Source organism: Stegostoma tigrinum, chromosome 43 (assembly GCF_030684315.1).
Source record: "Stegostoma tigrinum isolate sSteTig4 chromosome 43, sSteTig4.hap1, whole genome shotgun sequence".
Lineage (NCBI taxonomy): Eukaryota > Metazoa > Chordata > Chondrichthyes > Orectolobiformes > Stegostomatidae > Stegostoma > Stegostoma tigrinum.
The window spans coordinates 5705539-5723504 of NC_081396.1; the positions used below are offsets into that span (position 1 = coordinate 5705539).

At 39.9% G+C, this 17966-nt stretch overlaps 1 protein-coding gene across 1 annotated transcript; it reads right to left on the reverse strand.

Moving 5' to 3' along the window:
• Positions 1-10034: 10034 nt before the first annotated feature.
• Positions 10035-13630, reverse strand: LOC132206770 (probable G-protein coupled receptor 139). The gene is made up of 2 exons (XM_059641729.1): positions 13567-13630; positions 10035-10936 (listed from the first exon to the last, which is right to left on the reverse strand). The coding sequence occupies exons 1-2, from the start codon at positions 13628-13630 to the stop codon at positions 10035-10037; spliced, it is 966 nt and encodes a 321-aa protein (XP_059497712.1).
• Between the last annotated feature and the right edge of the window lie 4336 nt (positions 13631-17966).

Here is a 17966-nt window from a genome sequence, read left to right on the forward strand (position 1 = left end):
GTTTTGTGTTATGTCGTGATTTCACTTTAGAAAGCTTTGTCACCAGCATTCCGAATCAGCCAAGCCAAATTCTACTTATTCAATTGAAAGTGCTCTCTAACTGCAGAGATTGGAAGTCTACCTAGGCCTCTTTTGACCTCTCTCATACTGTGTTTCTGTAATATCATATTGATCATATTGTCTTCACAGGGAAAAAAGTATGCACTTTAAATTCGGATGTAGAGATAAGTTAATATCATTCCCCACAAAGTTTGCATGAGTAGTTTTACGGTTCTGTTCTGACACTCTGTGGCTCTTGAAGTCCCTCAACATTGAATAATTTTCTGAATTGATTTTTCATTTTAAGCTGCTTCCATCAGTATTTCATGGGCATAGTGGACCAGCTGTGTCCGTGGTGTGTCCGGCAGCCATATGCATTGGTTATTCCTGTAGTGATATGAATATACTTTTGTCCATAGGATCGAATTATGAAGTATTTGATCGTGTACCAGTGTTTTCTTGCTGAATGCCACCAAGAAGTCTCGAAATTGTGTTTGTGATGGAACAGTGCATTGATGATGACCAGCTGTCATTCAATACATTTGTTGTGGAAGAGGATTCCTTTGTAATTGGGTTTCAAGAACCCTTATTTGTCAATGTTTCCTTTCCAGAGTTGGGAGTCCAATCCAACCCCGATGTTCAAGACTCAACATTGAAGGTACACATTGATGTCAGTTCAATATCATTGGGAAGTGCCATCAAACCTGTTCGTGATAGATTCTCAACATTAGCTGGAGACCTTGAATTAGTGAACAGTTCCAGCATTCCAAGCCTTGATCATCTCAATCCAACTCTGCTGATTTACTATACCTGAGTTCCGACTACCAAAGTATATCTTCATTTTCTGTCTCAAGGAAGGCACTTGAGCAATAGAAAAGAGAAAAGGAAGCGTTTCAAGGATATCCTGAAGTCTTCTGTTAAGAAACCATTAAGACATCAATGCATGAGAGAATCTCATTCAAAAGGAACAGATCAGTATCGTTTGTATGAAGGGATACAACTCCTTGTGAACACCCACACACCGAGAAATAAATACTAACGATTTCAAGGGCAAAGATTAATTCTACCCGTTATTCCCCCCACCAAGCACAAGCCAGATGCATGGTTATAATTGCCGATATTGAATGAGGCTCATCAACCATGCAAGAACCGATAGAACTTGAAATATGGAATTTCGAAGGTCGGCAATCAAACCCCATAACAAGTGATTGCCTACCGATTTTGAGAAGCACAGCCAGTTTAGGCATCTTGCAAACTGCACTCGAACGACGTGGGAGGGAAATTTACAACCTGATGATTAGTAGTCAGTTGTGCGCTGCATAAAAGCACTGCCATGCGTCAGAGCTTTAATTTACATCCCGTAGGTTTATGGTATTAACAGGTTTATGAATGGAAATGCTAATATTCATGTAGTGAACAAACAGCAAATGCAATAACCGCTACGATTTCAGCAGAAACTTGAAAAGTGTTCTCTCGTTCTAGAAACCAAATCATCGTTGCCCTTAAGTGGAGATTCTGGTCCACCTCTTTCTCCAATGGGACTTTCCATCGTTCCAAGCAAACTCATTCCTCCACTTTGTAATATGCTCGAGGGAAATGTACCTTCATGGCTTTTGTGAGGTCTTTTGAGATCAAATCGCTGAACAAATTCAGTGAGAAGCTACTCACCATTTCTAGCCTGGAGGTAGAATCATACAAGGTGAATCTCAAATTTTATGGATGTTACCCATTCTTTGCAGCTCAGTGCCTAAAAACAGGCTTCTGTTAGCATCATCCCGTTCTGTAACTTCTTGCAATACATCTGGTGAACACATTTTGAGATTATCAAACCTCTGTTTTCTTCACATTGAAACCTAAGACGAGATGATGAACGGTTTCAAAGTTTAACACTGTGCATGGGGCTGGAAGGAGAGTTTGATGGTGAATTACTGTCTCTGCACACTGCTGAAAACCGTATCTTGGTGAATCAGAATGAACAGTATTCTTATCTATTTTAAAAGCCATGTGCAATCACAACGCTTCTCAACACCTTGTGTCTACACTTCCCTGGCTCAAGTTTCCAATTTCAAATTGACCAACATTGAAACAAATGGATGCAAGTAGCTGTAAACAAGTGGAGGAGGAAATGGAAACATCAATAGAATGTGTGGGAAACTCTGTGGTGTTATGAGTGATAATGGGAACTGCAGATGCTGGAGAATCCAAGATAATAAAGTGTGAAGCTGGATGAACACAGCAGGCCAAGCAGCATCTCAGGAGCACAAAAGCTGACGTTTCGGACTTAGACCCTCCATCAGAGAGGTCTCTGATGGAGGGTCTAGCCCCGAAACGTCAGCTTTTGTGCTCCTGAGATGCTGCTTGGCCTGCTGTCTTCATCCAGCTTCACACTTTATTATCTGTGGTGTTATGGTTCAGTCAGATGAAGCCCTTTACCCGATAAATGTGAAATTCTCGATTCAGATTCCAACAGCACTTCTACATTTATTTTAAGATCTGTTAGTCACATTTTCTGTACTAGTATGATATTCACCCAATCAGAAATCTGAAGACGCCTGAGTTAGAATATTACCAATGACTCCCAAGTGAACTCTGGTTAAAAATAGCGTTCAGTCTGGGAGTTAGAAACTTGCGTCAGAAGAAACTATGCTGAACTGGAATACGGTAATTCCATGGTTATCTCAGGAACTTAAAGAAAAAATCGCTTTCAAAAAGTCCCTGTTGAGAAGTTCAGTGGCAAGAAAGAGGATTGGAATGGAATAAAGAAAATGATGGTGCAAATGCACTGCTAGAACCAAACGAAAACTGCCTACCAATTTAAAAAGATTAGTGACCCTCCAGTGTGCACTGAGTAGGTTGTACGAGGAAAGTGGAGACAAAGAAGCGAGGCTGATGATGTTCGTCTCATAGAAGATCCAGAGCACCATTTGTAACATCATCTGTCTGATTATGTTGCCAATTTCAACCAGTTCGTATTTTTCAACTTAAAATTCAAAGTCGTCTTAATAGATAGTGATTGATTTGTAAATTCGGGAGTGATTCAATGAGGCATGGATGTCATTGCATATCAGGCACTGAAAGAAAGCATGCAACAGGAAGGAAGTTGGAGGAAGGATGTTAATTCATGAAAATTATACAATTATTTGTTTTTCCATATTTGATTATGCTGTTGCTTTAAAAAGGTTATTTTGTACCTTGTTTGAAGGGAGGTTGTAAACGAGCAACACGGAGCAACAGTTTAACAATAGAAGGGAGCGGCCAGTTCTCCCAGTTCATTTGCTTTTATAGTTTATTTTAGCCAGAGCTGTCACAACATGTTTTGAGTGCCAGAGGGTTGCAAGCTTCAGTAAATAATTCCTCAGTGAATTTCTCTGAAATACCTCTGGCTGTTGTTCCGTCCTGCCCGTGAGAATCGCTGTTTGCACTTAGCATTTTGCCTCGAGGTGCGTTTAGGGGATGTTATATAGTGCAACAGTTAATGAGTTAAATTGCTGTACCGGATCAGTTAAGTTTTCCAAAAGGCAAGTTGCTCTAAATGCCAATTTCTTTTGTTTGTTTTTCAACAGTAGTACTTAAGTAAATTCTGTTTTGTTTGAAGTCGAGTTGTTCGAACAGTTGCACAACACTCAGAACATCGAATTAACATCTGCCTTTAAAATAAGAAGAAGTTCAGCTCTCGGCTACCTTCTTAAAATATTTTGAGGTGTCTGGCCTGGCCACTAACAGACTGTGTGTCTTGCTGGGATGATGCTATGATTCAAATTTAGGTTTAGTTTTGAGACTTAGGGTTGATGGATACAAAGGCACTCCATGCTTGGTGTTAGTTGTCTTCTGTTTCAGAAGTTGAATTCGGTTGTTTTAAATACTGCTTGGTGTAGTATTGGCTCTTTCAGTCACGACGCCTTTTATGGGGAGGGAGGAGGAAGTGACTTTAGTCATTTCACGAAAGATGGCCAAGGCTAAGCTGTTGGAAGTGGCAGTCAAGCTGGAGTTGGGATTGCCTTTGACTGTGAGTAAAGGAGATTATAGCAATAGCCCGACATTGAAATTTGCTGTAAATGCCAACAGAATCTTTGGAAATGTCTAGAAATCAATTGCAGATGAAACAACTTGGACGTGAAAGGGAGCTGAAACAGCTTGAATTATGGTTAAAAATCAGAGGAAAGAGAAAAGAAAAGAACTGCCCTCACAAAACAAAAAGAAAATGACAGAATTTCCCAAGCAGAACAAAAAGGAAAGGCTGTGAAGACCCGAGCAGAAGAAAGGGAGAAAGAGAGAGAAGGAAAGCAGAAAGAGAGTTTGAATTTCAGGTGCTGGCATTTAGGCAGGAAAGCCGACTGAAAAGAATGGAGGTGAAGGTAGAAAGATGGTCAGTGAGGAGGATAGTGATGATCACCACGTCCATCATATCGAAGGACCTGATGGAGATCTATTTAACTATATTCAAGCAGTGTCTAAATTTGATGCAGAGGAAACTGAAGTAGTTTTCATTTCGTTTAAGGAAATGGCTAAACAAATGAAGCAGATGGTGAACGTGCAGAATTTGTTGATACAAACAAAACTGCGAAGGAGAGCTCGTGACTTATTTGCATCATTATCCGACTAGGTACCTGAGGAGTATGATGAGGTGAAGAAATCCATCTCAGGAGCAAATGAAATTGTGCCAGAAGCCTACAGGCCACCATTCAGGAATGCAAGGAGGGATTCTGATCAAATGAACATTGGGTTTGAAAGGATCAAACAAAGCAATTTCGAAAGGTGGATGATGGCATTAAAAATATATCAAACATTTGATACTCTGAGAGAGACGAATATTTTGGAGGAATTCAAAAATTCTCCTCCTAAGGTCGTGAGAACTCATGTGGAAAACCAAAGAGTTAAAACTGCAAGGTTATGAGTTTGCTCAAAATTCAAAGTTTGGCTTCCAACATCAATTTCTATCCATCAGGGATAGAAACTGGGCAAAAGAGAAATCCTCAAGTAGTCAGGGAAAATTACATCTCAGTGAATATAGTAAAAATGGCTTAACATAGAGTAAAAATGCAACCCGTGAAGGCGAACGAGAAGTTAAAAATATCTTGCACGTGTTTTCACTGCAATGAAGTAAGCCACATGAAGTCGTAATGCTGGTGGATTAGAAAGAACACCGGGAAGACGAATGGAGAAAAATAGGATCAGCCAGTGAATTTTGTAGAACTGGTAAAGGAAAAAACGGTGGAGGTTAAAATGATGCACCAGAATGTGCAAGGTAGTTCCAGATCTTCTGAGGACATTTACTTGCGAATGTAAGGTTTACTTGCATAGTCCGAGATCAGGAAGTAAAGAAGTTACAGAATTAAGAGATTTGGGATCATGTCAATCTCTGATGTTGATAGATGAGAAGATATGCTGTTCACAAGAACAATAAAAGTTACAGCTTATGGAATTCATGATGAGACGAGAAGTGTTCCATTATGTCGAATGAAGTTGGAGAGTTCAGTGAAAGGTGGAGACGTTGTGGGAGGAGTACTGGAGAAAATCTTTTCTCCTGGAATACAATTCATCCTTGATAATGATATCGCTGGATGACAGGTAGGAGTGCTGCCTACTGTGGTTGAAAAGCCAGTGGAAAATCAGGAAACTGACGTATTGTTGAAGTATATCCTGAGATCTTTTTCTGACTGTATGATAACAATCTCACAAAGCTATCAGATGAAACAAGAGTAGAAATCAAAGAATACAGATAAGGAAATTGAAGTAGAATTATCAGAGACCAACTTTGATTGAATGGTTGGGGGGAAGAAAGAACAGATGGAGGGCAAAATGGATATTATTAGCTCAGAGAAATTAACTGAATTACAACTGAAGGATGAAAAACTGAAGTAATTGTATCAAAAAGCGTACACAGAAAAAGAATGTAACCGTATTCCTCAATGCTACTATCTTTAAAATGATGTATTGATGAGGAAATGAAGACCATCGGTTTTTTCAGACTAATGAGAAATGCACAGTCGTTCATCATATTTTATTACCACCGAGCGTTAGAGAGGAGGCATTGAGTGTAACACCCGATTTGCTAGTAGGATGTCCTTCGGGGTTAAGAAAAATGCAAAAACATTTTACTGGCCTGGACTTCATAAGAATTTAGTTGAATTTTGCCAGATATGTCGTATATGTCAGGTAATTGGAAAACCTCAAGCAGTAATAAAGCCAGCACCAATAACACCTATTCCTGCATTTGAGGAAACCTTTTACAAGGTTTTTAATGGATTGCGTAGCACCCCTATCTAATGCAAAAATTTGGGATCAGTGTTTGTTGGTGTGCCCAGTAGATTTCCAGATGCCATCACAATATGCAATATCCAAGATAAAACGATTGCAGAAGAGTTATTCTTATTTTGTTTTCAATAGATACGGACTATCCACTGAGATACAATCATATGAAGGGTCACATTTTGCATCAAAATTATTCCGGTAAGTTATGGGTTGCGTACCAGAATCGTACAGAGTGCTAGAAATGTGGCATCAAATTTTAAAGAACATGTTAAGGGCTTAAAGTTAAAGCTATCCAGATACTTGTGATAAAGGAATTCTGTTTGCATTTCCTGCAATTCGGGATGAACCAAATTTATCGACAAAATCCGATCTATTTGAATAAGTATTTGGGCATGAAGCGAGAGGACCACTGAATTTAATTAAGGAGAAAATTGTAAGTCAGACTACAGAGATCACATGCTTGGACTCTGGATCAAATTTTGGGGAGCGATTACATAGAGCACGGAGTTGGCTATGCAGCATTTAAACATCGCACAAAACATAATGAAACAGGAAGCAGACATGAAATTAAACGGTCGTAATTTTCTTAGTTTTCCAGATAAAGTTTTAGTACTACTTCTGGTGATAGGTAAACATTTAAAAGTAAAGTTTAACGAATCTTATCAAGTCGAAAGAAGATTGAAGTGAAGTATTTGGTAAGTATTCCTGACAGAAATACATCAGAGTGTGTCATGAGAATGTACTCAAAAGGTACCTTGACAGGGAAGGTAAGCCAAAGGAGAATGTGTTACTGGTTTAAACACAGAGTGAAGGATCACGAGAGAATTGTGAATTGTCCATTCCTCAAATTAAGTTGGATGATGACGAAGTTCTTAAAAATTGGGATAACTTATTGAGCTACCTTCCAGAGGAATATCGAAATCATCTGAAAGAGTTATTATTATCGCATGGGGAGATATGTGGTAATAAGCTAGGAAGTAATAATTTAACTATGCATGATGTAGATACAGAAAATGTTGTTCCAATTTTTTAATATTTTGAGGTGTCCGTTTTGTTAAACTCACCCTTCATTTTTTTCTATCATCTCACCATTCCCGAATTGTGACATTCTGCAATCTGGTCTCTTTGCACATCATGAATTCCCATCACTCAGTTGGTATAAGTTATGCCTGCAGTTGCCAGGGCTCTGAGAGCTAAAACAAACCCACCTCCCCACCGCCCCACACTACTCCCAATAGGTCCGTCTTTGATTCCTTCTGTAGAATGATCCTGCGAACCAAAATGATTGATCACATTTTGGTGATCTACTGTAATGCTTCCTTCTGCTGTTCAGTTTCAGATTGTTTGTCATATCTCGTGTGAATTATCCACCACAGTGCCCACAGCAGTAGCTGGAGAAAACAGTTGCATTCTAGTTCCTGAGACAAATACCAGAAATAGGCATCATAATACAAGCAGAAACTGATGGCGAACCTCAGTCATTTGACCTTCCCTATGGACACAGAAACTGAGGAAACATTCAGAGTCCAACGGAACTCTACATGAGCAGCATATATTCGCTGTGGAAACAACATTCACATCCCACTAACAGTTAAAACAAATTATGACCACATTAACAGTGGGAATATCAAGTGGGTGATCACCGTACGGTAAGGTACTGTAACAGTTAAGTCATTCCTGAAGCCAGAGTATCCATGAGTGTAACGACCAAATATATTGTATGTTACAATTTATTAAATAAATGTAATCATCCATTTTCAGATACATTTGTAAGATGCAGTCATGCACTTCACGGACTTTGATTCATTGTTACTTTCATCAACACTAACTCGACGAAAATGCACTTTGCAGAATTATGGTAAAACCTAATGCTAAATAATGACAATTATTAATGATACAGGCAACACCATACTTTGGCATACATGTTTCACAAATCGACTAAAAGCTATTTCTGTGAACGCAGAGTATTACAACTTAATTAAGAGCATGCTTTACTGCATAATACAAACATAATTGCTACACTTTACACAATTTACTTATCACATTCTGTCAGGTATAGTTTTAAACAAGTGTAATTCATGCAGCAATGAATATTTGAAATAAAAATGAAAATGACGAAACAAAATCAGCTGAGATTTAGAAAACAATAAATAACTTATTTAACATCGTGACTTATCAGAGACGCCAACAACAGCGAGAATGGGGTACAAAATTGCAAAACTGTGCACATTCGCTGCCACGTGCATTGTGTTTCGGAAACTGTTGGAATTGCACAAACTCTATGCCTTTACTCTGTGACACTTCCAAAGCTTCACTCATTTGTTTCTGGTGAGACTCTCCAGCCTTCTGAAGACTTGCCCTTCGCCTGTCGTGTTGGTTACCCTAAGGTTGAACTTACCATCAGTCAGATATTTTAATTGATAGCCACCATGTAAGCCTCTAGAATTAGAGTGAATGTGCTTCACCAATGTAGTGAGATGAACTGATCGTTCAAAAAGGAGTATTCAGTGTAAGGAAGGCCTGTAAAGACGCTGGCTGCCAGCAAACGATTTTGTTTTGTTGTTCATAGATTGTCTACAGAACCTACCAGGGAGCTAAATCCATGCCGGGCCTAAAACGAGCCAAATTAGAATAAAACTTCCTCCCCTTCCAATAGCAAATTGTCTAAATAACTCTCAATTCCTCTTTGACTGCAACCTGAACTAATTTTTGCGCCAGTTTCTCTTCTATTTCCTGTCACAATTTGACAGAGCTTGTCTTACACATGAGACCAGACCCCTACTACCTCAACCCATTCATTCTAAATGATTAATCGTCAGCTTACCCATGTTCACCAATGTAGTTTACAGAGATCTCATTGGTTCTATATCTCTCACTTCTTCATCCATTGTCATTTCTCATATGGAGCAAAAAATAGTTGGCCCCATTTGTTCTTCAAAATGCTGTTACCTACCCCATTCCTACACCGCTGTGGCAAAATTGGTGACCCCAAAAATCCATTTATGCTCCTTCTATTTCTCACCTACACCATCCTCCAAGGTAGCATCAACCTGAAACATAATGTTTCACACAACACGAACAACCCCAATCTCAGCATCATTACTGCCACATTCTTAAAGAACGATGTGGGACAGAATCACCCTCACAATCTCAGCCATAGATTTAACTCCAAGATAATCTGCATATATCCAAACTCTTGCTGACGCCAGATATATCCCTCCCTATGCCATTGCACATTCACAACCCAGCACAGCTAATCTGCCACTGAAATGTTCATTAATCTGTGTGTTCACGTTAATCTTGACGATTTTAATGCTCAAATGCTCAATCTGTAACTTTCACCCCCTAAACATGGCTGTTGGTGTGCGCCCTCAGACTTAGTGTGCGATAGGAGCCCGTGCTGGGAACTCGTAATTGGTGCACTCAGCATGGACCTTACTCGCTTGAGTGAAGTACCTTATATACAAACGAGAAATTGTGCTACACATTGAAATAACCTGATGAACTGAAATAACAGGAGGAAGTTTTTCCTGTTTGAATAATAAAACCAATCAATGAGGATGCCGGAAACCTGAAATAAGAACAGAAATGCTGGAAAAAATTCAGCAAGTCTAGCGACAGCTGCAGAAAGAAAGTAGAGTCAACATTCATGTCTAGTAATCCTCCTTGTCTGGTTATCACACTCGCCACTTTCATCAGTGATGAAGAATCACTGGATTCGAAACATCGACTGTGGATTTGTTTCACTGTTTAATACAAGCAGTAATCATAGTAAAGGGACACATCAGCATATTCTTCAATTCCTCTCGAAACCTGATCTGTGATATTGCATAAATGAAGACGTTGTTACAGGAGCTTAGTAACTGGAGCATGTTAGCCATCTCTTGAAAGATGTACAATGGGTCATTGAAATTCAGACCCGTGAAATATCCCACACCTGTAACCCGCACATAGAGGAACTGCCCGACGTAGGTCACCCACAGGAAGAGGAAGCTGAGAGAGATGGTGAAAAGCAGCACGATGGACTTATTGCGGTTGGCCATCTCTGAATCTTTGTGACTCAATGCACCTTGAAGCCTCTTGCGGGCTCTGCTGGCCACGAAGATGTGTCTCACAGTTAGTGCATTAAGAAGCAGTATGAAAAGAAATGGAAGAAATGGGGTTAAGATGTGGTCCAGCCAGTGGTAGGCCTTCCAGACAGGCAAAGTATAGAAGGAGACTTTGACGTCACAGAACCACGGCACTTTATCCTGAATGTACAAGGGTTGGTAGATGAAATAAAAGGGAATATTCTTGATGCAGCTCAGGACACAAATAGTTCCTATAACCAACAGTGCAATTTGCTCAGTACAGTATCTGGTCTTCAGGTTCTGGCAACAGATGGCGACAAAGCGGTCAATGGTGAATGCCACTGTCAGCCAAACAGAGCTATCCCGAGTGCAACGAACCAGCACCGCACTAAGCGTGCAACCAAGTGTAGTTGAGAGAGCACTGTACCTTAAGTAGATACGTCCAATCCGGTTGAGGATGACAGAGGTGATAATGACAAGGAAATCAAACACCCCTATGACCAATAAGTAGTAAGTGACGCACCGAGAGAGTCCACAACATCCTCGGGAAAGGATTATGATTGCCACCAAATTGGCTGTGAGAGATCAAGAGAGAGGAATGTTACTGAAATGACTCTGAACATTAGCTACAATCTAATTTGGTGCATAAACACGGCTGGTTAGACTTTATTTGTTGTGAGTCACGAACAGACCCAATTAACAGCTATTCATGCTCCAAGCCAAATCTCGATCACTCTCTTTGTCTATCCCACTGCTCTTCTCTCTCTTTGGGCACTATCCTTTATCCTATCGTTTACTCCCTATCCGATTCACTCTCCTTACCTTCTGTATATAAACTGACGTTTTCCTCGCCACCATCAGTTCTGAGGAAGGGTCACGGACCTGAAGCGTTAACTCTGTTTTTTTCATCACAGACGTTGCCAGACCTATTAAGCTTTTCAGCAACTTCTGTCTTTGTTACGACTGTTTAATCATTATCCATAACCACCCGCTGACTAGTGCACAAGTATCAGTAATTGTTTGAGTTCCAACATTTGAGAAATACGGCTGGCTATTAATACTAAACTGAGGGAAAACATTTGACCATCTCATCAAGTGCCGTCGACAAAGTGCATTGACCTGCATGTTTGATCTTTTGCTCCACCAGTAACACCCACTTATTTGGGGTCTATTTTTAACTGTGTGTAGTAACGCAGAATTTTATAACGTTGTTGTTTTAACAAATACAGTAAACATCAATGGTTCATAAGTGTTTACTTGTAGCTAGAATCGCTTGATGTGTCATAGTCATTCTTATTGCGGAGAATTTTGATAGAGTACTGTGGACTGGGAGACGGGAAGTTGGAATTTGGTGCTTGTAAAATATCGTGCGATTTTTTTTCTCTGCCTAGAAATTTAAAATGGATGTCTCTGAGAGCTACATGAAAGTTTGCAAGCACACAGAGAGCACCTGAATTGAAACATTTCTCTCAAAAGGCCGTACAGTTAGCAGGTGAAGCCGCAGGGTTTTATTTTTAACCCAGACATCAGGCTTTTGAATTTAGCCATCGATTTTGAACCAGGTACTTAGATACAAAAAACCTAATAAATTTAAGCCTCATGGTTTTGACAACATAAGATCAATCCTATTGTAAGAAATATTCCTTTTTTCTCATCAGTATAAAAATAAATATGCACATGGACAAAGACTCCAGAGCTAGCTGCTATTCGCCTGAGCTAACAGCCCTCATCTGTCAAGAGGGAATCATTGGCTATCATGGTCTCCGCTATGGCTTAGTAAAAGCAACATTTCAATGTACCAACGGCACAACTCGTTCATATTCCTGACAGAAGAATCAACGGAGAAGGCATTCCTGACAAAAGAATCGATGGAGAAGGGATAGAACATTGCAGAAGAAAAGCAACCTGGCTGTAATTTCGACATGAACACAACAGGCTAAGCAGCATGCGAGGAGCAGGAAGACTGGGCCAAGACTGAGAGATTTCGAGAGACTAAATTCGAGTGTTTTATTATGTAAGTGGAGCATGTATTTATGAGAACAGTGTACCTCTAAAATCTTGCTTTCTTCAATAATTGTTAGTAGTTAGAAAGATTTTATTCGGTTTGTTGACAGTTTAATTAACTTGTTCCCTGTTAAATTTAGATAAGTAAATTGCTATTCTTGGTTTTAGTGTGCATATAAGGATTTATTTTGTTTAACCACTAGAAGATGCTGAAAGGTAGATTACAACACTTTTCAAACTCTTTTGCGTATTACAGGGCGAGTTGCTCCTCTTTGTTTATTACAGTTTTAGTCCTCCGAGGAGTCAACCTCTGCTTTATATCATTATACAGTACAGAAATCAATAAAGTCAACCAAGTTGTGGAAATGTGCATAAATTCATAACATCATTGACCTTTTGTGTTGTTAAGGGAATAGTAGCATGTACCTTTCAATGTGCTACCTTCGTGAGGCTTAATACTACCGAGTGCCTGATCTCTGATAAGCCTTCATACAATGGAAGTCTCTCCTTAATTCATGGGGACATTCTTTATACCCTTCTAACTTGTTAACCCCAAGGTTTTCGATCAAATAGCTTCCTGTGTAATTCGATATTAAATTTGTTTGTTGAAGTGTGATGAGGTCCCTCGATTCAATTATTTGAGGCACAAAAAATCGCTAATTCCTGAATTCGAAGCTATAAATTAGGCATACATGATCGCAAAATGTGGAGCTGGATGAACACAGCAGACCTAGCAGCGTCTTCGAAGCACAAAAGCTGATGTTTCTGGCCTAGACCCTTCATCTAACTTTGTTATCTCGGATTCTCCAGCATCTGCAGTTCCCATTATCACTGATACAATTAGGCATGCATGTTGACTTCACGACCAACAATTACCTCTCGTGAATGAATTCAAACATGATTATTCAAAATATCATTTAAGTGATTAGTGCAAAGTAGCACAAGACAAATTACAAAGTAGATTGAAATCATTGCAACATATTTCACACTTTCAAATCTCTCCAACATTTATTCCTAATTATGCTTCAATATTGTGCGCTGGCAAATGGGAATGCACAACAGAGTAACTATTACGTATTTCCAGAGGTGGCACCGCAGATTTGAGCAATTAATGGATGAATCCTTATATTGCCATGCATCTAAGACTGTTCTTGCGTGCTATTATTTCTTTTTAGATACGGAAATAAGATTAGTTTCTCACATTTGAGCTGCATCCACACTGTCGGGCCCTGTAAAATGTATGTTTTGATCATATCACCGATCATTTTCCGAAATTTGAATGAAAACCAAACCTACTCTCACCCTTCAAAACAATTCTGTTGTCCGAGGAATTATTATGTTGAAATCCATTGTATTCCCGCTATGATATCTTCATTCCTCCTCAGATAAGGAGGCCAATAATGTTCGCAACCCTCCTGTTTAGGCCAGAACAAGGCTATATGCAACTTATGCAACAAATCTTTACTCCTATGGAAGGAAGGCCAACGTTAAATTTGTCTTTCTAATTACTTCGTGAATCTGGAACCTCACTTTTAGTAATTGATGAATCAATAAAGGGCACAAAGTTACTCTGGGTTGCTCACACTGCTCAACCTCTCACTTCACAAGAAAAATTGTGTCTTTCTTTCTCATGTTAAAATAAATGATTTTGTACATCTTGTCCCTTCCACAGGCCAGTCGGATCAAATATACCAGTCTTCACTTCATTTGATTAGCTCGACGTGACTTCAAAACAAATTTGAGAAATTAGGTACGGCAAACGCAATGGCTCCGAACAAGATTCTGGCAATAGCACTGAAAACTTCTGCTTCAGAATGTTCTGCGCCCTTCGCCAGGTTGTTGAAGTACAGCTACGACATTGGCATCTGGCTAACCACACAGAAATATTATCCAGGTACAACGTTTGCAAAAATGGTTGACAAAAGCCTCACAACCGATTACTGCTCTGTCAATCTAGCCTCGAACATGGGTTAAGCAAGTGAGGGTGTCGTCAACAGTGATATCAAGTAGCAGTTGCCCAACGATAATCTGTTCACTGCTGTGAAGTTTGATATCATGTCAGGGCACTCAGTTGTTAATCTCATTCCAGCTTTTCAGCAAATGTGATCTTAAGAGCTGAATTCTATGGATGAAATCTATAATCGACCTTCAATAGTACCTGCATGGATTATCAAAACATGAACTGCAAAAATTCACCAAGACTCCCTTGACAAAATCTTCTAAACTTCTGACAACCTCTATCTGGAACAATAACGATCAAACGTGAATATGCAAACCACCACATGCAAGCTCCCCACCAAAACTCTCATCATGCATACTGAGTACTATACGTCCATTCCTTTCATGTTGCTGGGGAAATCTCCTGATCTACCTCCATTAGTGAGTTTATCTAAACCACGTGGACCGTATGGGTTGAAGACTGAAGCTCATCACTGCCATATCCAGGGCAACCACGCATACGAAATAAATACATGTCCAGCCAATGATGCCTATTTCCCGTAAATGGATTTTTAAATGTTTTTCTCTTTTATTCACGGGTAATTAGATGTACACTTGCGATGTCAAATCGTACACCTCTCGACGAACAGTTGGAAGATTGGATCGGAATAAGTCAGTGCTTGTATTCGGCCATTGCAGACTTGATATGTGGAAAGGCTTTTGTTTAATTTGAGAGAGATCTGTGTGGCTGTTTTCCATTTGCTATGTACAGCCTATTATTTAGCCTGTCGAAGTTCATTTAGAAATCCTGGCATCCTCTCCACAACTGACATTTTTGCAATAGGGCCATAATCATCCACCAAACCTGATTCCACGTCATGATCCTTCGACCTGAGGCCCACTGATCTCGTCCCACACTAAAAGTGTCACTTTGTTTTCATTTTAGCTATATCTCCTGTATATTCAATAACCTTGGATATTCAGTCCTAGGTGCTGGTCACCCTTAGCAACTTCACCGAATTGACAATCAATCATGTCCACTCACCAGAATGTACACCTTCAAAACATCAATTCTTTTTCAAATGCTACGTGCAAACAGATATATTGCATTGAATTTTATTTGGCCATTATTCTGCGTTCTGATCCTTTTTGATATTTGTTTCTCTTTTATTTATCATTCATTCTTCTTTGTTTTCATCTACTGCAGTCAACTCTGAGCTTAGGTTTAAGTCCTCATTCCCCAATCTACTTTGAACCTTCCCCATCAGCACGAATGATTACTCCTGCGAGGATATTTACCCGTCTCCTGTTAGAGTACGTCAAGAACATTGTGTAAAAGTTACACCTGCGTTGAACCAGTTACAATTGCCCAGGACACTTGCTGTACTCACCAGCTTTCCAGACATACGTTCAATCGCTGTGTCCCATTTCTATGCTGAACAGCAATTTGGATCGGGAATAATACTGACATTGCTACTTTTGAGTTACTTCTTATCAATCTTGATCCTAGTTTCTGCAATACTGATGTCAGGATGCCGTCTTCATTCTGCCTGAGACGTTTGTAACTGCGTGATCAAACTTCTGGATGTTCACAATCCTCCAGGAGAATGCCCTGCTGTCATGCTGTACCGTAATCCTGGCACCAAGGAGACAACATGCTAGCAACATATCATATATGACCACAGCAAGAACTGCCTGTTCTCCAAACACTCGAATCCCCCATCATTTATTTCTTCCTCTTCCCCTTCTAACCTTGCTATCCAGTTTAACAATACGCAATGACATTGGCTGAACTCATATGAGGATCCAACGCCTTTGCCAGTATCGAGGATGAAAATTTGCTGAACAGGTGGGAATTCAGGAGCTTGTGCATTACTGCCTTGGACTGAATGAGGATATTTATTTCCCTTTTTGCTTCCATGTTTCTAACCTGTGAGGCATGTCCCTTGCCAAACAGACTCTTCAAAGTGGATTGAGACCCACATATGCGCCATTGTTACTCTCAACTCTAAAATCCCAAGTCGAGAGTCTGCAGCTTGTAACACTCCTTAATTGTATTTATCTAAACCCTAGACGTGACTATATCTTCCTATATATTATATGCCAGATGGTCCAAGTGCTGCTGAGCCGCCTTGCAAAACCATACTAATACTTCACTTTATTCTACTTTGGTTTAATTACATCAACAATTTTAGGTGGCCTTAACTTCATACACCTTGCAAATAGTGATAAATCTTTCTATTCGCACTGATAAATCATCTCAATAATTACCACACTTTACTAAGTCCAATAAACCTGACTTAAATAATTTCTTTCACTTCTGAATCAAATTTCCACATAAATATAATTCATTACTCAACTAGCACAGGCCTTCTTCAGGTGTGTCTGAGTGCCCTTAATTACCAAACAAAAACAAAGTTGCTGGAAAAGCTCAGCAGGTCTGGCAACATCTGTGGAGAAGAAAACAGAGTTAATGTTTCGCGTCCGGTGACCCTTCCTCAGAACTGATGGTGGCTGGGAAAACTTCAGTTCATATGCAGGAAATAGGGACGTGGGAGGGGTAGGGAGTAAACGATAGGATAGAGCTCAAAGAGAGAGAAAGACAGTCGGAAAGACAAAGGAGTTGCTAGCGATCCGGTTGGGAGGGTGAATAGTTGTAATTGGGGACTGTTCGTGACTAACAACAGGGGTTGTGTAATGGCAGGCTATGTGGTAACAAGGCCTGGTGTGTGTGGTGGGGGGCTGGGACATGGGGTAGTTTAGGCCCTAAAACTATTGAACTCATTATTTTGTCCAGAGGGCGACAGGGCCCACAAGCAGAAAATGAGGCGTTGTTCCTTCAGCTTCATTGAACCACTGTAGCAAGCCGGAGACAGAGATATTGGCCAGGGAGCAAGGTGGTGCAATGAAGTGGCAGGCAACAGATAGTTCAGGGTCTTTTTTGTCTTTTCCGCTTAATTACCGGGTGTTTTGGAAATTTCTGATTGACAGCGTCTGATGAGTCATTAACTGTTTTAGCTCCCTGCTGCAAGAACCAGCAACAACTAGATCAGCTATTTTTAGCTGATTGACAGATGTCTTTAATCCTCAGGTCATTCCCTCTTTGTAAAAATCTATTTGACTTATTTGTTGACTGCTAGTTCTTTATCCAAAGAGTAACCCATTTCTATATTTACACCTGAAAACACCAGCCCCAGCTTGTTGGATGGACCTAATCAGCTCCCCATCCAGTTTTTACTTCACTTACATGGTTCTTCTATCTCTGCGTCCCTCACTATGAAACAAATCAGTTTTATCCTGAAAGATAAGAGGAAATAATCCAGAGGCAAATAAAGATGTATCCAAGAGTTATGACTTACCAGGAGCACCAATAACTGCAAGAATGGGATAGCAAATTGCAAAGAAGAGACCATTAGCTGCTCCATGCATTTCCTTTCACGAACGACGAAGATGTTCTGAAGCTGCAGACTTTAGCTCTGGGGCACAAACTTCCCGTGAATTATACCAGGCGAGAGTCTCCAGGGGAACGAAGTCACAATCTACACATTAGTTACAGTTCGGTGAGCAAAATGAATAATGTATGATTTCATGCATTATCTTTGTAGCCTTGGCAAGATTGATGACGCCATCATACAGTCAGCAAATTTCTGGCTGCAAATTATA